Genomic DNA, 26,334 nt, shown 5'->3' with positions numbered 1-26,334 from the left:
TTTTTTAGAAAAGAGATATATTCTTCTCCAATCATCCCTCTTCCTTCTGGATACTGATATTAGTTTCATTACCAGTTTCCTCATGTACAAATGAACTAATGACCTTTAAGATACTCTCTCACCTAAAGATTCAATAATTACACAGTGCCTCTCACAAATAAACCACCCACCTTGGCAAATTTTATTAAATTCATATGTGCACAATTTGATACCTGACACTCATTTAGCACAAAACATTCACTTTAAAGATTAAAAAAATAAAAGTAAGTAAAATTGGAAGTCCCAGGGCTTAAAGTGACTTGTTCAAGATCAGCCATACTACTGTTTTTATCTCTATTTGATAAAATCTAGATTAAAAACACCTCACAGTATAGAAAGTTCCAGTTTAAAGCTAATTATTTTCTGATAATTTTAGGTTAACCAGTGAAAAAGAATGGCAGTACCTTTTGTTTGTCTCTTTCCTTCTGTGCTTGGTTATTTCTTTTAAGGCATATGGAAAATTACTCATGAAATGGTGTCTGAAATCAGTAAGATAATTCTTTCGAAGCCATGACTCCTAGTAAAATAAGCAAAGATTAGAAAATCTATAAGAAACAATAACTTAAAATGACAAATAAGACTTTAAGCAGAAATCTAACAACTTGTCAATATTCAACTATAAATTTACCATTATAATACACCTTCTGCTAATGATACAATATGTAAATAAATCTTAAAGTCAGAATAAACTGTTAGGCCATCCAATTTTCATCTTTTTGGTGCTTTTATTTAATTATTTTTACTTGCATTTTATCTGTATAAAAGGAGAAAAAAGGGAGGAAGTAAGATTTAAGAAAATTCTGAATCTGAACTAATACAATATTTACAAAATATACAAGAAAATCTTCAACCTAGTGTTCCACTTAACTGTAACTCCATTCCCTAGCAATTCTGTTGCCCATTAAAGGTATTTAACACTTTCACAAAGCAACGCACTTCTCTAAAATTCCTCAGCAGTATTCGTCAATGTATCATTTTCTCCTACTTGAAACACTGTCTTAATTTCAGATTACAACACTCTTATTTCCTGCTATCCACAGAACCAATCATTCCATTTTGCCAGGGACTGAGGGGCTGCTTGGCTTGTGGGATTTGAGGTGCTAAAATAGCTACTCACCCTACATCTCCTTAGTTACCTTCACTGGATTCTTCTCTTCTCCCCAACCTAAAAATGTGTACTTGACAACTTGTCTTGGACTTCTAACAGGCATCTTAAATTTAAAATGAATAAACTGAACTCTCCTCACAGGTAGTCACACTGTCATTTGAACAATAACATAGGGATCACCCTTGCTCCTCTTTTCTTCACTATGCACACCATCTGTCCTGTTGGCTTTATCAGAATCCAGCTGTTTCTCATCACTTCAACCACTAGCTACCATTCTACTCCAAGCCACCTCTTACCTAGATTACTGTAACAGCCTCCCAATGGTCTCCTTTCTTTTCGTCTTGCTCCCCCTAAACACAATAATCTACATAGCAGCCAGGGTGATCTTTTAAAACATAAATCACACTTCAAAATAATATAGGGAAGGATAAAGGAAATAGGTGTGTATGTAGGACACGACTAGTCATCCATGGGATCAATGGTCTGCGTTTAGCCTCCAGTTTTGCTAGAGCTGGATAGTGAGCACATGGGAGTTCATTAGTGTTTTATTTAACTTTAATATGTCAAATTTACAAATAAACATAATTTAGATCATGCCACTCCTCTGCTCAAACCCTCCAATGTCTTTTCACCACACTCAGGTTAAAATCCAAACTCTTTACCACAAGGTACCATATGATCTGGCTACTGTCACTTTTTCTCCCTCATCATCTACCATTTTTCAAGTACCTCACTTGCACAGGACTTCCTGCCATTCCTCAAATATGTCAAATTTGTTCTCACTTCAGGGATTTTCACTTGCTGTTCCCTGTGCCTAGAAGGTCCTTCCCACAGGTCTTCACAAAACTTGGTCCTGCACTTCATTCAGTGACATTTAAATATCAAGAAAGCATTTCCTGACCTCCTATTTAAAACAGCTCCCCCCCACTGTTCCATCATACGTTCTCCCTTTACCCCACTTTCATCTTTATTCCTAATAACAACATCATCTATTTGTTTACCATCCATCAACCCCACCAAGAGCTAAGTACTCACCTTGTCAGTCATGTTCATCTCTGTATTCCCAGAGCCTAGAACAGAACCTGGCACACTGCAGAGCAGTGCTATTCAAAAGACCTTTCTGCAATGATGGAGTTGTTCTATATCTATGCTGTCCAGTACAGTAGCCACTGCCACCTGAAGCTATTGAGCACCTGAAATGTGGCTAGTGTTTACTGAGGAACTGAATTTTAATTAATTTAAAGACCCACATTTATACATGCTCAATAAATCTTTGACGCATGATTGCATCTAACTTTTCTTCACAAATTCTAATTTTCATGGTAAAAAGACAATAATGAAACATTTGGGCAAAAAGTAGCAAGCATTAAAATACAAAGCTAAGGGGCTTCCCTGGTGGCGCAGTGGTTGAGAGTCCACTTGCCGATGCAAGGGACACGGGTTCGTGCCCCGGTCCAAGAAGATCCCACATGCTGCAGAGCGGCTGGGCCCGTAAGCCATGGCAGCTGAGCCTGCGCGTCCGGAGCCTGTGCTCCGCAACAGGAGAGGCCACAACAGTGAGAGGCCCGCATACCGAAGAAAAAAAAAAAAAAAAAATACAAAGCTAAGACACAACAAAATTTCTATAGTGTAAAATTATAATACTGACCTGAAGCTATTAATACAGGACTCCAAAAACCAAAGTTAATTAAAAAGTTAATGTTAAATTGTATTTCATTTTTAAAACTAGCTATATATTAAGGATACACACAGTATATCAGAAATAAGCAACCTCAGTAAGGATCTGAGTACTCAACCACTGCAAATAAGATTTAATGTAACTTGAGATTTGTTTTCAAAGCAAAGATGAAAGATTTCAGATTCCTAAAAAGGTTTAAAATACTACTACTTGGATAAAAATGAAATTCCTCAACTTTGCAGCAAAATACGAACACACTACATGCATTTAGCAAAACCTAAAAGTAAGTGGTCAGTGACCCTAAGGTTGCACCTAATACAGACGCCAATTTATCAACAGAAAACCTACACATTTTCTGAGAGAAAAGAGCTACAATTCAGCCTGTGGTACATAATTAGCATTTAAGATCTAGGAATGCCATTTCATTCTTCCTAAAGTCTGAGCTGTTACAGGTCACCCAATACCTTAACTACTAAGCTATAACTGAAGGTGAATGAGAGAGAGGAACTAACAGTGGGAATGGTAACAAAAAATAAACTAATGTGCATTTTAATGTCACCTGATATAACTAATATACATACTTATACTTTGACTCTAAGATAATAGGTCTTACCTTATCTAGTTATTATAGTTCGAAAATAACAAATTTGCCAGGGTAAATTAGCAAATTCTACCTGTGGATGCTTTTAAATGCTATTCCTATTTGAATTAACCACCTCAGTTTATTTCAATTTTATACAGTATCCCAATTCAGTATTCTATATAACCTTCAACAGTCTAGGCAAACCAGTCTTCTGAACTTAGTATCCTATGTTAATGGACTGCTAATAAATACAGTCATAATACCACAGAATAGCTCTGAATATAGCTACTTTAAACATCCATAAAATTAAGGCAGTGTTTAGATCCTTTGTCAGTATCATCTGAATGACAGCAGATGATCCAAAACTAGCACAATTAATGAATTTGCATTTAGTGCTACCATTCTAATTACAAATACTATTACTAAAGCAATAATAAACACTAACCAGTGCCCAGGAAAAAACAAACACCAAAATGCCTGGAATTTTATTTTTCAGCTTTCCGAAAATGAAAAAAAGCCTAGTACTTAAGATCACACTGAATATCATTACTTTTACTTCTTATCTTAGCCTTTCAAATGAAAATACAGCCATTCAAGACTCCAAATAATGTATATATTTTCTAAGAAGCTGCATGCATTATTACTGTGACTAGCCTAGAATCACAAATTAATTGCCATAAAGGAGAACAAGCTTCACTTTCATAAAATCATATACAATACCCCAATCATGATCATTTTCTTGCCAATTTATGCAATAAATCATAAAACAGGCTCAAAATTATAATCAACAAAATGCCATCCTATTTGAGAAAGCAATTCATAAAACATCCCTACAGAATGATGGGTAATGGGTTAATAGCGATACAGTAAGCTATTAAAAGAAACACACACCTTAGTACGATTCTGTAACGCTCTTCAAGATTACGAAATACTATTATAATTTACCCCAGTCTTATTTTATGTGTCTTACTAACTCGTGAGCTTGAATGAAATAAAAAGAGCTAAATAAAACTAAAAAACTGCCTTGCCAGTTTTGGACGTATGTAGGCAACTTCAAGGATTCACACCTGCCTTGTCAAGTCCTTACAGAAATTCTTCTGTAAAACAGATGCTTCAAGCTTTAGTATTGTTCCTGCAGCCACCCTTTTTAAGGTTAACCACATTAATCCAGCACCAATTAATCTTAGAGCTTGTTCTTCCTTACTTGCTCCATGCACTATATATTATATTCACTACAACATAACACTTTAAAAAAGCCACCAACACTCAATTCTTCCCAAATAGGAGGTAAATTTACTCATCAAGAAACATGTCTTTGCTATCAGCTTTCTAGCAAGAAACTGTCCTGTGACTTGGAACTACTTAGGTTAACTTCACTCACACCATATCTACAACTACAGCTTACCTACAGTAAAGGTAACTTTAAGAAATGTTTTCAGATCTTACATCCTTTATCAAGAGAAAACAAAAAAGCATACACTAAGCAAATCTGTGTGTAGCTCCTTCCCTAAAATGTAAAAAACTTCTCTGGGTTGATTATGAGATCTTCAGTTTGGTCCATTTCTTGCCATAAACTTGGTAACATGGCACAAACTGGAAGAGACTACTTAATAAGCCACTTTTTAAATCCTGTAAGAGGTCTCCAGAAACTAGCATGTTCCTACATAATCAATCTGCCATAAACAATACATTGTCACTCTATTGTGAATTACAGCTAATAAAAACAAATGAAATCAAGCACACTGTTATGCATTTCGCTTAAAAATTTAAACATACAGATAATAAACTCACAAAACTTTTAATTTGTAGTTTTGAGCAAAAGTAAGAAATAAGTTTACAGTTAAACCCTGGGAATTTTTTGGAAAATGCATAACCAATTAATAGTAATATGCTGATTTCTAATTTGTCATGATAAAAGGCATTACTGAGAAAATAAAGAACCTATTAGTTCTCACCAATTTATGGGTCTCATCCTGTTGTTTAGAGAGTTTCCACAGAAGGGAAATAATGTTAAGAACTTGCTGCATAATCTGCAGAGATTCTCGTTCTATACCATTTCCAACAGAAGCAGCTAGTTGTGGAGGCACAGCTTCAATCCAGCACTCAATTAGCAATGGAATTATTATCTCAATAAATCCTTTCAGGTTTTCAGTAGATGACAGGCCTTCATCCACACTGCCTAGTCCTCCAACCAGGTACCTAACAAGGAAAGGTAAGAATAAAAAAATTTTTTAATTTAATTAAAAAATATTATTCCTTGCTTAATTTAAACCTTAAAATATAAAGTACCAGCAAAATGAAGCACCATGAATTGATAATTACATTGATCAACACTAGGAAGAAAAGCAGAATTCTAAGATGACAAAGCCAAAAGACTATAATTTTTTACTTTTCATTAGGCTTTGCTACAAATGAGTAAATTAATAAACTTTGAAATGACTCCTCCCATCAGTAAATAAAATCAAATTATGAGTAACTATATGAAACTACAGAAGACAACTGCATGTCTTCCCACCATTAGCCATCAACGGTCAGCAGTTATAATTCAATATAGGAAAACTGAGTGTGGACATAACTGAAATCCTTCTTACCGTAGCCTGAACTGTGAACTGACATTTGGCTGTGAACCCCCATTTTCATAAACCTGGATGTGTTGCTGGTCGTTGGCATGTTCCTTCCAGTTGATAAAAATGGAGTTGCTAGTGGCATGGGGATTTTCTTTTTGTTCCTGAAGTCCTTCACTTTCTCTCACCCTACTGGATCCATCTGCCAAGGCCTGAAGGAATTTACTGAGTCTCACTAAGACTTTCAGCCTCCACTGCTGAGAAGTGAGTCTCCGATTAGGATTTACAGAAAGCATCCAGGACTGGGATCTGTCTCTATTTACCAGTCCTTTGGACAGCTGCTGATGAGAAATAAGTTCTACAAAATTCTTAAGCAATATACTGCTACGGCCAGTAATTAGAGCTGGGTACTGTTCCAGCAGAATGTCCAAAACTTTTAAAGAGTCCTCCTGAATTCCTTCAGTAATGTGAGTCATGGCACTAGAGAGATGGGCACTTACCAAAGGAAAAAATGGAGAAATTTGTTCAGCTCGTATTTTGGGGGCCAGGAATTGAAGAAGTTGAACTGCTGCTAATCGTACATTAGCATCTTTATCTGTAAACACAGCAGTCACTTCACTTAATATGTTTGAAAGGTGTGCATCAATTATAAATGGGTATTGAGACAAAAGGTCTTTAAGTCCAAGAAGAGCACTTTGTTTAACCCCAGCGTTGTAGTGATGCATCTGTGACAGCAAATCCTATAAATAAAAATAAAAACACAAGCTTTAGGCATATACATATACATACACATTATATCATTTTCAAACAAGCATGCTAACTAAAACTATGCTAATAAACTGACACTCCAGTGGGGGTGGGGGGTTGGAGACTGCTTTGGTAAGTATTTCTAAATGTTACTTTTAGAAAAATGAAGCTTTTGTTAAGATCAGGAAGTTTTATCTTAGCATAGCTTTAGCTGAATAAAAGCATAACATAACTTTCAGTCAGAATTTTCTTTTTGAAACTACGCAGGATTAGGCACACTATCATTTAAAATGACAACAATCATTACCACCACTTAAAGACCTACTATATACCAAATATGTATTTATACCTATATTCTACCTATTTTAAGTGGTCTTTCAGAGTGTCTGTGTATTTTATTCAGAGTACAACACTTGGCAATTTTATTTGTGGAATAATTTATATAATCTGTAAAGAAACAATAACTTCAAATACCTTTTGACGTTATTTAACCTTCAGAGATTAAAAAGCAAAACTAGAAAATGTGTATCTTCACAAAGATTTGTTCACAAATGTTCATAACAGCATTATTCATAAGAGTCAAAAAGTGGGAACAACCAAATGCCCATCAACGGATGAGTGAAAAAATACGACATAGCCCTGCAGTGGAATACTATTTGACAATACAAAGGAATGAAGTACTGTTCTGATACGTGCTACAACATGGATGAACCTCAAAAACATGCTAAGTGAAAGACCAGTAATAACAGACCACATTTCATGATTCCATTTATATGAATTGTCTACAATAAGCAAATCTTTACAGATAGATCAGTGTCTGTCTAGTGAGGGGAAGGAATGGAGAGTGACTTCTAATAGGTGTAAGGTTTCTTTCTGAAGTGACAAAAATGTTCTGAAATTAGATTATTGTGATAGTAGCATAACAATGTAAATACATTAAAAACCACTGAACTGTCCACTCTAAAATGATAAATTTTATTATGTGTAAATTACATTTCAATAAAACTGTTAAATTTTTAAGCAAAATCACTGCTCAAATTTCAATTAACTTCACACATTCACTATGAATCTGGAATAAACTACATACTATAAGGGTTCAAAAATGGATAAGACAGGATCCTATCTTAATGTGCTATAAAAACAGCTAAAAAACTGTCACATCAAAAACTTGATGCATCAAAAAGTGAAATACAGAAATTATTTCCAGATGACATATTAAATCATCAAATAAATATACAAGGGAGAAATCACTTTGACTTTAGCTGAGCAAGTCTTTCTGGAGGAAGTGGGAAAGCTGCAGTGGCAACATCAGATCTGGGTAACAGATAAACTCCAACCTTTAGCCAGTAATAAACCCTGAGTTAAAACAACTTTTCACAAAAATATAACATTCTAGATGATTTCAAGGAAAATCCTACTTTATCAAAATAATATTTACGATTTACCTTAATGTTAAGTTTTCTGTTGTTTGTTGGAAGTGTTCCATCCTCTTTGAGTTGGTCAGGCAGATGTATAGTCTTCGTTTTAAAGTTTGTAACTGTAGCATTTTCTAACCTGGGCTTCTTTTTACCAACTTTTAGTTTTACTTTTTGAAAATCATCTTGGCGTTTTCTTTTTTTAGTCATTCTTGAGTGCTACGATAAAAGAATTAATTTAAAAACAATCAACAAAGATAAATCACCTTTATGAAGTAAAAAAAAAAAATCAGTTTAGTCAAGAGATATTTTGGCCATGGAACTTTTTGTCAAGCAACGTTCTAAACAGGACCTTTGGTTGGGCAATGTGCTAAATAGAAAACTTTTGTATATTTCAATTAATATATATACTTCAATTAAAAAAAAACTTCTGAAAAATTTTTTGTGCCCATAGGATGAGGGGGAGGCAGCACAGAGTTGCTATAGATACACCTTGCACGTGCGGGGAAGCTCCTGGCCCCCAGAAGCCCCCAAGAAACCCTAGCAAAACAAAGTCTGAAAACCAGTGTTATTATTTAATGCAGCCTGTAATAGTTAGGAAGTTTCATGAACCTAAGCTGGGTGCTTGAAAATGGGTAAGATTCAGATATGCATCAAGGACAGTTAATGAGCATTTCATGAGCAAGGAAAACAGAGTATGGATCAGGAGTAGGGATAAGCCTGGTATAGGCAAAAATGAAAAGTACCAGCACTGTGAACACCAGGAAAAGTTCAGACTAGATATAAACAGTAAACAAAAATGCAGGAGAAAAATCAGTATAAAAGGAAATACAGTGTAACAGAGGAATAAGGAACAAAGACCAGCTAGGTCACTATTATAATAAATAACTCAGGTATTACCCCGTCATCCTGCACTTCCCCCTCTTCACCACATTCTTTGAACTTACATCCAAATCATCCAAATTACACAAAAAATCTTTGATCTGTGCCTCCTACCCATTCCCAGGCCCCTTCTTAAGTCCTTTATCTCTACCCAAGACTGTTAACAGTTCCCCCGCCAGAATTCTTGTCTTGTCTCTAGTGTCTACCCCATGGTCCACTTGGTAGAGAATCACCAGGGGGCTCTTTCTAAACACAGATCTGACCAAAGCTCAGGAGATTTCAGCTGCTCCTTTTACTCGCTTACAGTAAAAACACCTTGTCTTGACATATTCGGTCCTTCCTAACTTCCTCTCCAGCTTTATTTTTCCACAAACTAACCTCTATCTAAAAAAGAGCCTCCTATACCTGGAGCTAGCTCAGCGCTTTTTGAAGCCTTTTCCACACACTACAAAAATACTGAATTCTGCCTTGCACTGTACACCCACTGCAGTAGGTATCTCTGGAATAAATAAAACTTCTCCTGATCTGTCATAATTATCCTATCCCTAGCTATTTTTTTTTAAGTTACAATGCTACACATGGGAGTCCAAAAAATTTGACTAAAATGAAGGCTTGCATTATTGTGCGATTAATAAAATGGCTGGTGTAAGACCAGACAGCTCAAATTCTAGGAATCCAGAAGCCAATCACCTATGACATTATATCCAAATTCACATGATTGCAAGGTTTTACTACATTAGAGCCCCATGATCTAGGGTTTGGCTACACAGGTTAAGAGCAGATTCAAGACTCAGAGTGACTAGGTTCTTAGCCAGACTCTCCCACCTTCTAGCCATAGTTAACCACCGTGCCTCAGTTTTTATCTATAATAAAATAATAATAATAATGCTTATCTCATACAGTTGTTATGAGGTAGACTGAATGAGGAGCAAATGAGCTCGTATCTGTAAAACACTCTGAACTGTGCCTGGCACACTTACAGATATGCTATAAGCACAAACATGTATATTTTCTTAGTCTCAGAACCGGTAAATACCAAGCATAATATTAGATGCACCAATAGCTTTCAATTCTCACAAGACCATGTGAAGAAGGTGGTACTAAAACCACTTTAAAGACATAGCTCAGAAAGGTTTGTCAGTCCCTTATTAAGGAGTTGAAGAGGGATTCATAAACAAGACTGAACTCTGCAAAACCAACTTTATGTTATATATACTGGAACTCAGGTGAGGATTGGAAAAAAGTGGCAAAATGGCTTGCCTTATTTATCCCAATGCTAAATTTTCATCCCACCCACACCTCTAGTTATTCTAGTCTAAAAAATAAGTGAAAACTAAGGCCCTAATACTCACCTGGTCTCTGTTAATTAAGTAAGCATATTTTGCGAGTTTTCCCTACAATTTTATTACTAGCTAGTACCAGAGATGAAAATAAATGGAACAAGACATTCAGAAAAATCGATGAATTAACCCTCCACCCCCCAATTCTCTGTGCTATCTTTAGCCACTAACTATCTAATCAGTGTCCAACATACAGTCTACTGTCAAGCTTACGCCATATTACCCACCACTTTGTATTAATCACTCGACCGTTCTCCGTTAGGAAAAGTGGGCTTATTAATCACTCTACCGTTTTCGTTAGGAAAAGTGGGCTTATCGCCCCTTCGTGACTTTTCAAGCTAGTAAGATTATTTTCATGGTACACAGGGAACATCTTTATACTAGGAACTAAAAGTTCTATTTTCGCTTAAAATAAAGATTTTTCTTAGTACAGCAAATCAAACAGTCTGACTAAGCCACTTTTATAGTAGCTGGTATCGAATAAGAAGGTAGGAGGTCCAGCCTCAGAGGCTGAGCTCTCACATCACTGGACCAGGTGAGCCTCAAAAGCTTTAAACCTGAATTTCATAAACTCCAGCTGCAGGCCTTCTAATTTCAACACAAGGGAGATTCTAGCCTATCAGGATTTCGACCGAACCGAATCCCAGCTAGTTTGTCTGCCACCTCATTACCTTCCCCGATTTCCAACTTCTTTCCCCTGCCAAAAAAAGAATCAAGAAAGCACACTGTACTCGGTCTTTGGTACTTTCCTCTCCAACCCTTTACGCTCACGAGTTCCTCCAAACTCTACCTAGGGGGGCCAATCGGAAGCACCTGACTTCCCAAAAAACAAATACCACAGACTGGGGCGACTCGAGAGGACCGATGGACGGAACCGGCTTCATACAGAGCGCTTAACCGCCCACACCAGGGCAGCGAGAGGGCCGATTAGGAGACGGCTGCGCATCCCCACCCCCAGACTTTGGTCCCGCAACCCAGAAGTGAACACCCCGCGGTTTTAAGAAACTATCTTTCCTGCTCCTTCCGGAGACGGTGGTCAGGACCACAGTCGGGGAAGCGGGGCCCAATCAACGTACCCCGGCCTAAAAGTCTCCTAGACCCGAAACCGCGCGAACCCGCCCCGCCCAGTCACTTGAGGCGCTTCAAAAGCCCGCGGGGCGCCCCGCACCCGCACAGCCCCTCTCCGCACCGAGGCCCGGCTCTGCCGGGGTGCAGACTGGCCCCAGCCGGCCCTGCCCGCCTGGGCCGCGGACCGGGGGGCGACGGCCCCACGAGCCGTTCCGCTCGCCGTCCCGCGCCCCGGAGAAGGCCCGGCCAGACCGGCGGCGGCAGATCACCTGAGGGCCCGGCCGGGACCGGGACACGGAGGCAGGTGGAGAGAGCGTCCGAGAAGGAGCCCACGGGGCGACGGTGTGCGCCACCGGCCTCAGGCTCTCGGTCCCGGAGCGTGTTTTCAAATCTCCTCGTCTTCACGCGGCCGCGTCTCCTTCCGCCGCCCGGAAACCAGGGCCCCTCCCCCGCCGCGCCGCGCTCACGTGACCGCGGCCCGCAGCCGCGCGCAGCCGGGGAGGCGGGAGCGGGAGCGGTAGGCCCGGCCCCCGGAGGAGGGGGCCGGCGCCGGAAGCCCCCTGCGCTCCGGGAAGCCAAGAGAGGAGAGCGCCCGGTCCAAGGACAAAGCTTGGATCCAGGTCCAGCCCTGAGCTTCCCGGGCTGCACGCGTTTCTGGGGGTTGTCGCCCTGGTTACAGATAGTTGGGAGCATGCCTTTTCTCTCCTCGCTAGACCACTGTTATTCAGACCTGGAGACATTCAAAGAAGAGTATAAATTGAACTGAATTGAGAAAGGGAAAAGTTTAGGACTGCAAGGACCTTAGAATTCCTGGGAACTTTAACCTGGATGGAGCAATTAAGAACTAGTTGACGACAGAGGGCAAAATACACCTAGTAGCTGGATCCAGAAAGTCTTAGGTGAGGATTTTCCCTAATATTTAAATTTCTCAGCACTGAGGTCCCTGCTACTGAAGTGAAGTGGGCCCAGGGAAGCTAGAGAGAAATTTAAATGCCTAGAAAGGGGATGAGAAAGCAAAGAGAATGCGTCCTTGGAAGATAGCCTTGTCAAAGACTGGCAGGTGGCATGGAGGGAAGAGCCCCAGGTATGGATTTTAGAACTTGATTTAAATTTGTTTCTGTAGTTTACCAGATTATAAGGCTCAGTAAAGCTGACAAGGAATGAGCCTCAGTTTGCTGGGTAGGGATTCAGAGCAAGGATGTCTGAGGTGGGGAGAGACCCAAGCACTGGGGCTAAGATCATGCATATTCTATGATCAGAGACAAAGAGGCAGTCCCAGGCACCCTGGCAATACAGCCATACTACCACAATCTGCCCGTTTTTTGTTTTTGTTTTTGTTTTTTTGCGGTATGTGGGCCTCTCACTGTTGTGGCCTCTCCCGTTGCAGAGCACAGCCTCTGGACACGCAGGCTCAACGGCCATGGCTCACGGGCCCAGCCGCTCCACGGCATGTAGGATCTTCCCGGACCGGGGCATGAACCCGTGTCCCCTGCATCAGCAGGCGGACTCTCAACCACTGCGCCACCAGGGAAGCCCTGCCTGTTTTTTTAATAAATTTATTTATTTACTTTCTGTGTTGGGTCTTTGTTGCTGCGCGAGGGCTTTCTCTAATTGCGGGGGCGAGCGGGGGCTACTCTCTGTTGCAGTGGCTTCTCTTCTGGAGCACAGGCTCTAGAGCGCAGGATCAGTCGTGACGCACGGGCTTTGTTGCTCCGCAGCATGTGGGATCTTCCCAGACCAGGAGGGATCGAACCTGTGTCCCTTGCATTAGCAGGCAGATTCTTAACCACTGCGCCATCAGGGAAGGCCCAACAGTCTGCCTTGATTCCAACATAAACATACGTACTTGGTAGTCATCAGCATTATGTGGCATTATATGTTATTAAAAGTTATGAGACCAAGTCAGAAGAGGAAAGGTTGATTGCCAGCCAGACATGTCCTCTGAACTCCAGACTCATATCTGACAGCTTTCTCAACATTTTCTTTGGACATCTGCTCTACATCTCAAGGTCAATGTGTCCAAAATGGAATTCCTGATTTTCCCCCTGAAATCTAATCTTCCTACAGCTTCATCTCAAATGGCAACTCCATCCTTCCAGTTACTGAAGCCAAGACCTTTGGAATTTGGGCCTGGCTTCTTTCCTCCCTTCACATCTCACATCTAAGCCATCAGGAGAATCTGTTGACTCTACAAACACATCCTGACTTTCACCACTTAACACACCTCCCTTGCTACCACGATATTAGAAGCCATCCCATGATCACTGTAAAAAGCCTCTGAACAGGTCTCCCTGCTTCCACCACTACAGTCTAGTGTCTTCCCCCTACAGTCTAATCCTAGCAGGGCAGTTGTGTGATTATTTAAAAATCTAAGTCAGATCTTTTTCTCAAAACCTCCCAATAGCTCCCCATTTCTTTTGGAGTAAAAACCAGAGTCATTGATGGCCTCAAACTGTGCCATGTTCTGACACATCCTCTTAACCTCTGGGCATTCCTCCTACCACTCTCTCCTTTTTTGCTCTGCTCCAACCACTCTTGCTTCTTTGCCTGTGGCAAATTGGGCCTGGTGATAATGCAGCTGACAGAAGTATGGCCTGGCTAAAGGAAGCAGGTTTTCAGCAATAGCCAGCTGTTGCCATGAGGGAATGCATACCTCATTTTCAAGAAAAAATCAGAAATCCAGAAGTGTTTATAAGAAATCTGATCTTTAAATACTGGTAAGCAAGTACATCTTTTTCCTGTTTTAAAACACTGGGTGGGGGGCTTCCCTAGTGGTGCAGTGGTTGAGAGTCCGCCTGTCAATGCAGGGGACACGGGTTCATGCCTCGGTCTGGGAAGATCCCACATGCCACAGAGCGGCTGGGCCCGTGAGCCATGGCCGCTGAGCCTGCGCGTCCGGAGCCTGTGCTCCGCAATGGGAGAGGCCACAGCAGTGAGAGGACCTCGTACCGCAAAAAAAAAACAAAGAAAAAAAACAAAAAACACTGGGTGGGCCAAATGAAATACTTACAAGCAGGTTGCCAGTTTACAACCTCTGGGGTTTTTGTTTTTTTTTTTTTTTTTTTTTTTTTTGCGGTACGCGGGCCTCTCACTGTTGTGGCCTCTCCCGTTGCGGAGCACCAGCTCCGGACGCGCAGGCCCAGCGGCCATGGCTCACAGGTCTAGCCGCTCTGCGGCATGTGGGATCTTCCCGGACCGGGGCACGAACCCATGTCCCCTGCATCGGCAGGCGGACTCTCAACCACTGCGCCACCGGGGAAGCCCCAACCTCTGGTTTAAATCATGAAAAGTATGTACGTAAAAATAGATTTCCAACTCCAAGGGATGAACAGAATAATTACAAGAATTGTCTGCTTAGCTGAGCCAGAATAGACCTTTGATAAATAACAAGCATATAACTAATCAAGGGTCCCTGACCCATGCCAGAAAAACATGTACAGTGAACATGCATTCCAGAATCTGTAGGATATTCCACCTCCGAAACTCTGTCCAGTTGGCCACTTAAACCTCTCTACCAGTTTCCTCGGGCTACTATAACAAAGTATCACAAACTAGGTGACTTAAACAAAAGAAATTTATTGGCTCTCTGTTTTGGAGACCAGAACTCTGAAATCAAGGTGTTGGCAGGGTTGATTCCTTCCGGGAGCTCTGAGGAAAAATCTGGTCCATGCCTCTCTCCAAGCTTCTGGTAGCCTTAGATGTTCCTTGGCTTGTAGATGGCATTCTCTTTGTCTTCACATTGTCTGCCTTTTGTGTGTGTCTGTGTCCAAATTTCCTCTTTTTATAAGGACACCAGTCATTTAGGGCCCACCCTAATGATCTCATTTTAACTTGACTACCTCTGTAAAGACCCTATTTGCAAATAAGGTCACCTTCTGAGGTACTAGTGGTTAGGACTTCAACATATCTTTTCAGAAGGACACAATTCAACCCATAACAGTCACCAAGATCTATGTCCTGGGAATTCCCTGGTGGTCCAGTGGTTAGGATTCCACACTTCAACTGCAGGGGGCACAGGTTTGATCCCTGGTCGGGGAACAAAAATTCCACAAGCTGTGTGGGGTGGCCAAAACAAAAACAGATTTGTGTCTAGGAATGTCCATATTTCACCATTTGAACATCTCTTTTTTTGTCTATACTGAGAAGCATCATAAAATTCTAACTTAGGTAACTTATTACCACACCGTCTACCTAAACTGTGCAGCTTCTCTGTTCTTTATACTGGGCTTCCAGTTAATATTTGCTTTGGAAATAGGATACCACTGCTAAAAAAAAAAAAAAAAAAAATTGAAACCTCTGTTAATCTAATAAACTTGATTTTATAATGTCAAGACAAATAATAAAAGCATAAACATATTAAACTGGCTTTTACATTTCAGAGCTACTACTGACACGGAAAGCAGAGACTTTGAAGAAAGGTAAAAAGATGAGTTCAAATTTGGCACTATAACCAGGGACAAGAATTCAAAGTGCATTCTCCAGAAACCTCTTGTGTTCTTCCTATATACTAACAAAGAAAGATCAGGAAGAGAAATTAAGGAAACAATCCCATTAACCATCTCAACAAAAAGAATAAAATACCTAGGAATAAACCTACCTAAGGAGGTAAAAGACCTGTACTCAGAAAACTATAAAACACTGATGAAAGAAATCAAAGATAACAGAAACAGATAGAGAGATATACCATGCTCCTGGATTGGAAGAATCAATATTGTGAAAATGACTATACTACCCAAAGCAATCTACAGGTTCAGTGCAATCCCTGTCAAATTACCAATGGCATTATTCACAGAATTAGAACAAAAAATTTCATAATTTGTATGGAAATACAAAAGACCCCAAATAGCTAAAGCAATCTTGAGAAAGAAAAACGGAGCTGCAGGAATCAGGCTCCCTGACTTCAGACTATACTACAAAGCTACACTAAACAAGACAGTATGGTACTGGCACAAAAACAGAAATACAGATCAATGGACCAGGATAGAAAGCCCAGAGCTAAACCCATGCACATATGGTCACCTTATCTTTGATGAAGGGGTCAAGAATATACAATGGAGAAAAGACAGCCTCTTCAATAAATGGTGCTGGAAAAACTGGATAGATACATGTAAAAGAATGAAATTAGAACACACCCTAACACCATACACAAAAATAAACTCAAAATGGATTAAAAACCTAAATGTAAGGCCAGACACTATAAAACTCTTTTAGAGAAAAACATAGGCAGAACACTCTATGACATAAATCACAGCAAGATCCTTTTTGACCCACCTCCTAGAGTAAGGGAAATAAAAACAAAAATAAACAAGCGAGACCTAATGAAACTTAAAAGCTTTTGCACAACAAAGGATACCATAAACAAGATGAAAAGACAACCCTCAGAATGGGAGAAAATATTTGCAAATGAAGCAACTGACAAAGGAGTAATCTCCAAAATATACAAGCAGCTCATGCAGCTCAATATCACAAAAACAAACAACCCAATCCAAAAATGGGCAGAAGACCTAAATAGACATTTCTCCAAAGAAGACATACAGATGGCCAACAAATACATGAAAAGGTGCACAACATCACTAATCATTAGAGAAATGCAAATCAAAACCACAATGAGGTATCACCTCTCACCAGTCAGAATGGCCATCATCAAAAAATCTAGAAACAATAAATGCTGGAAAGGGTGTGGAGAAAAGGGAACGCTCCTGCACTGTTGGTGGGAATGTAAACTGATACAGCCTCTATGGAGAACAGTATGGAGGTATGCCGGGAAGCCTGGCAACAGATATTTTTATTGATGAGGTATCATTGGACCCTATTTGTGCAAAATGAAATTTTTAGTCAAGTTTCTTAGATAAAGGAACCAGTTCTGGCTTTAAATTAAAAGGGATTTATTCAGAGAATATTGAGTAACACAGAAAGGAGAGGAAGGATGCTGACCCAGGCTTGTAAAAAAGACGGGAAGGAGGGAGACCAGCCAGGAACTAGGAGTACAACATCTGTTATACCACAAACTCATTCCAAGACGTAAGAATTGAAAATGAAGAAATAAAATTGTCTACATTTCCAGATATAATTATATGCCTAAAAAATCAACTGGAAAGCTACTAAAAACAATAAGAGAATTCAAAAAGGGTGAGGCAATATAAAATTAACATTCAGGGCTTCCCTGGTGGCTCAGTGGTTGAGAGTCCGCCTGCCAATGGAGGGGACATGCGTTCGTGCCCCGGTCCGGGAAGATTCCACATGCTGCGGAGCGGCTAGGCCCGTGAGCCATGGCCGCTGAGCCTGCGCATCCGGAGCCTGTGCTCCACAATGGGAAAGGCCACAACAGTGAGAGGCCCGCGTATAGCAAAAAAAAAAAAAAAAGTTTTAAATTCATATTCTTTCAATCTAGTAATCCCATCCCCCCAGAATTTATCCCATAGATATAAAAATATCAGTCCAAAGTACATATTTATAAGATATTTATTACAACAATATTTGAATAACAAAACACTAGGGAAAAAAATGAATATCAATCAAAAGGGGAATAATTGAATAAACTGTGATACATTGACACTTACAGTGCCATTAAAAAGATTCAGTTTCATCTATACCAGTTAATTTGAAGAGGTTTTTTTCGCAATGTATTTTCAGGTAAGGAAACGTATATATAGTCTAATTACATTGTTATGAAATAAACCAAAAATGTAAACATCAATATATGTCTATACTTCTGTGTAATCACATAAACATGGAGAAAGCTATGAAAAATAATGTCAGAATGTTATTAGTTACCTGGGAGGAACAGAAGGAAAGAGGGGTGTGTAAATAGCAGAAAGAGAAGATTGAAAGGATGGCTATCAAAAAGTAAAATCAAATAATATTTAACACCCTAATATCAAGCATTGTTTTTTATTTTAACATAGTACATTGTTGAAACCAGCAAACTGAAGTTAGTACAATACTATTAACTCATGTGTAGATCACATTTGGATTTCACCAGTTTTTACTACAAGCATTGATTTTTATTTTTTACAGCTTTATTAAGGTGTAATTGACATACAAAACCCTACACTTATTTAACGTATACAATATGACGAGTTTGCACATATACATGTACCCGTGATACAATCACCACAAGCAAGGTAATAGACATATTCATCACTTCCAAAAGTTTCCTTGTGTCCCTTTGCTTTTTTTTTTCAAATTAAAAAGCAATTTCATGGTGAGGACAATTAACATGAGATCTGCCCTCTTAACAGCTTTTAAAATGCAAAACACCAAATTGCTAACTATAGGCACGATATTGTACAGCAGATCTCTAGGACTCATCTTGCATAACTGTAACTTTATACCCACTGGCATCACTCCCCATCTCCTATTCCCCCCATTCCCTGGGAACCACCATTCGATTTTCTGCTTTTCTAAGTTTGACTATTTTCGAAACCTCATGTACGTGGAATAACGCATTATTTGTCCAAGCATTGATTTTTAAATGCTTACTTAACCCTATACCAAAACTTGAGACATTAACACACCCTGTAATAACACACCTGTAAGTCCCATCACAAAGTTCTGAAGAAGGTTCACCTTAAGCAGTGAACTTCAATATTTTGTCTCCTAAAAGCTAAAAAGCGTTTACAAACAACTTATATAAGGAAGTACGTCCTTTAACAAATCTTTTTGAAAAAGTCATGTGATCATCGCAGACGTTAAATTGCCAACTTGCAGATCCTACACATATTCATAGTCTCTGTAAATATTTTCCCACATCTCAATGTCGCTTTACCCCTCTCATCAATTCTGCTAAACAGGAAGACTGACAATTTCCACAGCTAGAGAGTGAATAAAGGGCTCTGTAGGGATTCAGATAGGCAGCCTTGATCCCACTATGAGAGTCAGAATGTATAACTACCAGACTGATATCCTTATTCCCAAGGATGATAGGATGATCGCTCAAAAGTTTTAACAAATGATACAGCTCAGTACCAAACAATCAGCACAGAGGCCAGCTTTAAAATACCAACACAGCCATCTTAGTGCCTCCCAGTTGGACACCAGCCCTGAGGAAACTAAGGTGCAAGGATGCGCATGTCTAGGAAACTATAAACTCTGAATGCAGATATCAAAACCCCTACATTTACAGGGAAAGAAGTAAGACAGTCTTCCTACTATAGCCAACTAAAGAAAACTTTAAAATTAGAAAATGGCCATTGCAGAGCCTGGGGCATTATTTCTAAAATACCATCCTTAAAACAGCATTTTGGGGTTTTCATGATGGCACAGTGGTTGAGAATCCTCCTGACAATGCAGGGGACATGGGCTCGGGCCCTGGTCCAGGAAGATCCCAGATGCCGCGGAGCAACAAAGCCCGTGCACCACAACTACTGAGCCTGCGCTCTAGAGCTTGCGAGCCACAACTACTGAGTGCACGTGCCACAACTACTGAAGCCTGCATGCCTAGAGCCCATGCTCCGCAACAAGAGAAGCCACCACACTGAGAAGCCCGCACACCACAACGAAGAGCAGCCCCCGCTCAATGCATCTAGAGAAAGCCTGTGCGCAGCAACGAAGACCCTACACAGCCAAAAAGAAAGGGCAGAGATCTGAATTTTACTGAGATAGTATTGTCTTGTGCTTTATTAATAATGAATTTCTGTTTAGTAAATGTCCCATAATTATGTCCCAGAGTTGCTTTCCTATAACCTAGTAGTGAGGTTAAGAAGGCATAGTTAATCTTCATCCACTCTAACTAATAGATACTTCACTAATCTACCAAAAAGGACCTTATAACTGTGCCTGAAAAATTGGCTTAGGGCAGCTCTTAGTAGGGTGTTTGGGGGAACACTAAACCCCAAGAGGCTCATTTGAAGAAAGAAGACTTGCATGATTAAATAAACGTAGGAAATGTTGCATAGCTCATTCCCCTCTTAGGAGTGTATATTACCAATTTAAAGGCTCTAAGAAATTGTGGATAAAGAAATATATTTTATTTTCATTTAGTCCAGCATTTCCCAAACTTATTTGATTAAAGATTTTAACATTTCATGAGAATAATATTTTGTGGAATACATATTTAGAACAGAATTTCCCAGTGCTCTGGTGAAAATCTTAGCTGTGAAGGGGAACTTTAGGATAAGTAGGCAAATCAGTTTGGCATTTCTGACTTCAAACTTACTTTAACCATATTTATTTGTACTATTAAATGTAAAGAATTTGAATGGATTTACCAACAGTCATCAAGGATTGTCAGAAGGTATTCAAGTTCCTACTTGAAATTTTAGCTGCATTTGACAGCTCAGTCAGCAATTCTTTTTTTTAATATTTATGTATTTATTATGGCTGCACTGGGTCTTATTTGTGGAATGCGGACTTCTTAGTTGCGGCATGCATGTGGGATCTCGTTCCCCCACCAGGGATCGAACCCAGGCCCCCTGCATTGGGAGCTTGGAGTCTTACCCACTGAACCACCAGGGAAGTCCCTCAGTCAACAATTGTTTTTTTTTTAATTTATTTATTTTTGGCTGCGTTGGGTCTTCGTTGCTGCACGTGGGCTTTCTCTAGTTGTGGCGAGCGGGGGCTACTCTTCGTTGCAGTGCACCGGGCTTCTCATTGCAGTGGCTTCTCTTGTTGCGGAGCACGGGCTCCAGGCACGTGGGCTCAGTAGTTGAGGCTCATGGGCTCTAGAGCGCAGGCTCAGTAGTTGTGGCACACGGGCTTAGTTGCTCCGCGGCATGTGGGATCTTCCAGGACCAGGGCTTGAACCCGTGTCCCCTGCATTGGCAGGCGGATTCTTAACCACTGCGCCACCAGGGAAGCCCTCTGTATATTATTTTAATACTTGTACTATTTTCTTTTACATGTAGCTTTAAAATTCATCTGGAATTTTAAAAATATGATGTAGAGTAGAAATGTTATTTCTTTGTAAATGGATAGCTAAGTATCACAACCCCATTTGTGGACTACTCAATCCTTTCCATATAGTTTATACATATGATATTCCCACATGTCCAAGAATATGTTTGAGCTTTATTTTAGTCGTTGGATTTAGTTATCTATTCCTGTATAGCAACATGCACGTTTAATTTATATGAGTTTATAGAATATTTTGTTATCTGGTAGGACAAGTCCCATCTCTGATCAAAAAAGTAAAATAAAACTTTCTTCACTATTCTTGAACATTTTCTCTTGCAGATGAATTTTAGAATCAACTTGTCAAATTCCATGAAAATGCTTTGGGGATTTTAATTGGTATGCACTGGACCCTCCTTTCTTATCTGGCTACAGAAGTGGTTCTCAAACCACTGGCTGTAAGAATTAACTCTAAGAACTAAGAAGAAATGTGAGAGCATAGAGCCTGTAGAGAGAAACAGGACTTTTTTAACACCAGGATTTTGACTCTGCTATTTTTGACTCAAGGACATTTTGAACACAAGTTTAAGAACATAAGAATATCAGTCGGAATTATACAATCATTCACAAATTTTTGTTGAGAATATATATTCTGGAGTCAATTCTATTACACTCATTTAATTCCTTGGCCAGTGAGCATAGTTAAATGATTTCCAAATTTTTACATTTCTATTTTACTGAAATTATAATTAATAGAATTAATAGGATCAATTCTTTTCTGTGAAAATTTTCTATTTTAAATTTAATTGATTAGCTTTTCTGCCATTTTGAGTGCTAGTTTGTGAACAGTGTTTCTAGCAAGGCCTGTTTTCCCAAGTCAAGGTTAGCAGATCTGACATTTGCCACATGCAGTTTTAGCCTTTGTCAATTTTATTTTGCATTAATTATTTCTGCCAGAAATATTTATTATGAATTGGACAAAATACTGACATCTTATACTTAATTACTGATTAATTTATGAGAATGTTGTAAGCAAATCCTTTCAGATACTCCAGAAGAAGAATATTTCCTTGTCATCTTTCATTGACTTATTGCTTTTTTAGCTTTGCCCATAGTAATACTAACTACTCATACTTACAGTAGAGTTAAGAGCAAGCTAACTCTTTGTTGGATCAAAATGTCCTTGGTGAGAATATGCCCAGGACTAAAATGTTGACCAGGTCTAAAACTGTGGAGTCAAAATGGCTGCATAAAATAAAACAAAAGAAAAATAAGCAAACAAACACATCATACACTGCTTTGTCAGTCCTATGAAGTACCATAGTTTATTGAATTATTCCCTATTGATGGACTTTTGGGTTGCTTCCAGTGATTTTTCCCTTCTCTCCCTGCCCCTCCTCCTCTTTTTTTTTTTTTTTTTTTGGATTTTTGGCTGCACCACGGGGCATGTGGGATCACAGTTCCCCGAGCCCCAACCCCCTGCAGTGGAAGTGCAGTCTTAACCACTGGACCACTGGGGAAGTCCCCTCCCTCCCTCCCTTCCTCCCCTCCCTCCCTCCCTCCTTTCTTTCTTTCTTTCCCTCCCCTTCTCCCTATCCCTCTCCCTCTTCCTCTCCATCTCTCTTCCTTCGTCTCCTCCCTATACCTTACTTTATTTTCCATTATCAAAGCTGCAATGAACATGCCTCTTTGTAATCACAGGCAAATGTTTTTCTAGGAGAGGACCTAGAAGTGGAATTGTTGAGTTAGAAATTTGATAGTGAAAAAAAGAGAGTAGTAGCAACTAATATTGAAGCTACAATTAGGGATCTAAACCAAACTCTTCATATTTCAGACACTAAACCTCTTCCCCAAGATTTCACAGCCTATTAGTAGCAAAGTAGGTCTAGAAATGTAGAACAGGGACTTCCCTCGTTGTCCAGTGGTAAAGAATACGCCTTACAATGCAGGGGACACGGGTTCGATCCCTGGTCAGGGAATTAAGATCCCACATGCTACGGGGCAACTAAGCCCGTGCACCACAACTACTGAGCCCATGTGCCTCAACTAGAGAGCCTGCATGCCGCAAACTACAGAGCCCACGTGCTCTGGAACCCACGTGCTGCAACTACAGAGCTCACGCACCCTGAAGCTTGTGCGCCACAACTAGAGAAGAGAAAACCCGCCCGCCACAACTAGAGAGAAGCCTGCGCGCTGCCACGAAAGAGCCCACATGGCACAACTAAGACCCAACACAGCCAAAAAATAAAAAAATAAAAAATAAATAAATCTTAAAAAAAAAAGAAATGTAGAACAGTTTCAAGCAGCTCTATGAAAAGTAACACAGGCTTGTAGCAGTGTCTTCAGACATTTAAAAGGGGTTAGACCTCATGCAACTGTCGCAGCTGGTGGAACAGTCTATGTAGGCTGCTGTTACCTCGAGTTTAGTGTTAGCCTGAAGTTGCTGTAGGTCAGCCAGATTGGCAGTTGGGAAGGAAAGCTGGATGTGGACAAGATCAAGGACAAACTAGAACCTTCCAGGGCAAATTTGGGCCCACAAAGAGCACTGGGACACTCGAGGACAAACTGGAACCTGCCTCTTGCCCCAGCTGACATCGTGACTGTGACCTTGTAAGAGACCCCACGGCAGGACTGTTTAGATAAGCTGCTTCCTGACCCACAGAAACTGTGAGATAATACATGTTCATTGGTGTAAACCTCTCAATTCTGGTAACTGGTTACACCACAGCGAGTAACTAATAAACCTAGATACTGATAGCGTGTTCACCAAAACCGCCTCAATATCACATTGCCGTGGCACCAGCAGTGCCAGTGGGCAGTAGCTTGCAAATCTAGCCACTTTAAAATAGACAGCGTGGGTCTCGTGGAAAGGTAGAGTATAGGCATTTGAAACCCATGAGTTCTGGAATTTTCAAGCAGCCTGGATTTCATTCTGGCCCTGATAGCCCATCACTTCCTGACCTGGCACTCTTCTAGGTTGCTCCCTCAGCAGTAGCTTTTGGTCTCCTAACGACTCCACCTGTACGCTCTTGTTCAGCACTCCCAGCTCCTCACCCCTCATTCCTTCCCTGGACAGCTGGATCCTGTAAGTTGAGGCATTTTTGTTTTTCTCCATGCCCATGTCTTACAAAAGATATTTGGATCTATCTAGCCATCTGAAGAATAGTCTGCCCTTCTCCAATTTAGGGAAGGGGATGTTCAGATAAAAAAATCAACTCTAGGGCTTCCCTGGCGGCGCAGTGGTTGAGAGTCCGCCTGCCGATGCAGGGGACACAGGTTTGTGCCCCGGTCCAGGAAGATCCCACATGCCGCGGAGCGGCTAGGCCCGTGAGCCATGGCCGCTGAGTCTGCACGTCCGGAGCCTGTGCTCCGCAACGGGAGAGGCCACAACAGTGAGAGGCCCGCGTACCGCAAAAAAAAAACCCCCAAAACAAAAAAATAAACTCTATGTACTTAGTGGTAAGCATCACTGCCAGCCTCTGAAGCTTCCTAAAAACTATCCTCCTGCTTGTCTGGTGTTTGATGTTATGTTTGAAAAGAAATGTGCAAAGAGACAGATTGTCTAGCAGCCAGAGATTGCTTAACAGGATAGCTGTATCTTGGTGGGGTCACCATAGATTAAGGGCTATCCAGTCTTCTGTTACGTGATAATAACATTTATATAGGAACTACTAAAGTGATTTATATATGTAACTCATTTAATCCTCTCAACAATTCTGTGATGTAGGTATTCTGCTTTATAAGATCATTCACCATCTTAACGGTGACTAAGATTTTTCAGGAAAGTCTCAATTTCAAAAGTCTTGGTCTGTTGTCATTACCTATCCAAATGCTTCAGAAATTCTGAGATTTCAGTATTTGAACTATACCTCAGACTGTCTCTACCATTAGAGAGTGGATTGCAAATACTTTTTTTTTTTTTGGCCACAACACATAGCATGAGGGATCTTAGTTCCTAGACCAGGGATGGAACCCACGCCCGCTGTAGTGGAAGAGTGGAATCTTAACCACTGGACCACCAGGGAAGTCCTTGCAAATACTTTTTATACTATTTATTCTGACATTTGGTTCAGAAAGTATGGTCATATTAATAGAATGATTTCAGTGCATCTACCCACCCATGCCAGCTTCTGGTGAATACCCTACTCCCAGTCTTTGCTATGTGGGGTGGTTATTTTTGTACCAGATGATACCTCCCTTCCATCTCATAACAGCTGATTGAGTTAAAGTGGACTTCTAGTCCAAAAGCAATCAATTCATAGGCTGCCAGCCTGCATCCTATCTTGAAGTGATGAGCTGGGCCAATCACATTTTTTTGTGTGGGTAAATATGAACCAAGAGGCGAGCAGGTTTCTACCCTAGGCTGGGGAGTCCATGATGGCCAGGTGCAGGTGAGTAAGCAGAGGGAGCACGCTGAGAGGTAGGAAAGAAGGAGCATATATCCAGAGAGAGACAAAGGTGTAACAGGACAAAGAGGGAGACAGAGAAACAAAGAAAGTCAGAGGCAGAGACATAGAAAGACACACTGACCTCAAATGAGAGAGAGAAAACTTGGTTCCTAGTGGCTCTTAGGTTTCTGTGAGGTCCTACATAACTTGGGTTGTTCCTGTATTTCAAATTCACCTAAAATTCAATAAACACCTTTCACTTTAGCGAGTTTGAATGAATCTCTTCCAGGGCTTCCCTGGTGGCGCAGTGGTTGAGAGTCCGCCTGCCGATGCAGGGGACACGGGTTCATGCCCTGGTCCGGCAAGATCCCATATGCCGCGGAGCGGCTGGGCCCATGAGCCATGGCCGCTGAGCCTGTGCGTCCGGAGCCTGTGCTCCGCAGCGGGAGAGGCCACAACAGTGAGAGGCCCGCGTACCGCAAAAAAAAAAAAAAAAAAAGTTGTAAAGAATGAATCTCTTCCTTGCCACCAAGAAAGCCTGATGAAAGTTGTCTCTAATGTCCATACTTAATTCAATTTTAGGGATTCTGGATCTGAGCAGTCAAAATGGTTGGATAAACTAAACCTCAATGTATTAAGAGAACTGTACTTTCTCAAAACTGTGGAGTATTCAGGTTGGATGATCAGTGCA

The 26,334-nt window shown here is 40.5% G+C and overlaps 1 protein-coding gene and 1 long non-coding RNA gene across 4 annotated transcripts in view; one reads left to right on the top strand and one right to left on the bottom strand.

The window, feature by feature from the left end:
* The window catches only part of TEX10 (testis expressed 10), a 56,003-nt gene extending 44,145 nt beyond the window's left edge, over positions 1-11,858 (bottom strand). For 2 of the 3 annotated variants that reach the window (XR_009541534.1, XM_060154735.1), the window contains exons 1-5: positions 11,694-11,858; positions 8,165-8,353; positions 6,000-6,712; positions 5,364-5,607; positions 444-556 (exon numbers count right to left, since the gene is read on the bottom strand). Coding sequence is in view for 2 of the 3 variants with exons in the window: in XM_060154735.1 (XP_060010718.1) it covers positions 444-556; positions 5,364-5,607; positions 6,000-6,712; positions 8,165-8,344 (1,250 nt within the window). In the remaining variant the exon portion in view is untranslated. The remainder of the gene's footprint in view (positions 1-443; positions 557-5,363; positions 5,608-5,999; positions 6,713-8,164; positions 8,354-11,693) is intronic. The other variant, XM_060154736.1, reaches the window with a different exon arrangement.
* A 65-nt stretch (positions 11,859-11,923) lies between these two features.
* LOC132522825 (uncharacterized) lies at positions 11,924-12,992 on the top strand. The gene is made up of 2 exons (XR_009541339.1): positions 11,924-12,508; positions 12,812-12,992. It is a non-coding gene; the product is annotated as an uncharacterized LOC132522825 (long non-coding RNA).
* The last annotated feature ends 13,342 nt before the right edge of the window (positions 12,993-26,334 follow it).

This window comes from Lagenorhynchus albirostris, chromosome 7, assembly GCF_949774975.1.
Source record: "Lagenorhynchus albirostris chromosome 7, mLagAlb1.1, whole genome shotgun sequence".
NCBI lineage: Eukaryota > Metazoa > Chordata > Mammalia > Artiodactyla > Delphinidae > Lagenorhynchus > Lagenorhynchus albirostris.
The sequence above is the reverse complement of the archived record's forward strand: the minus strand, read 5'-3'. Positions and strand labels throughout refer to the sequence as shown.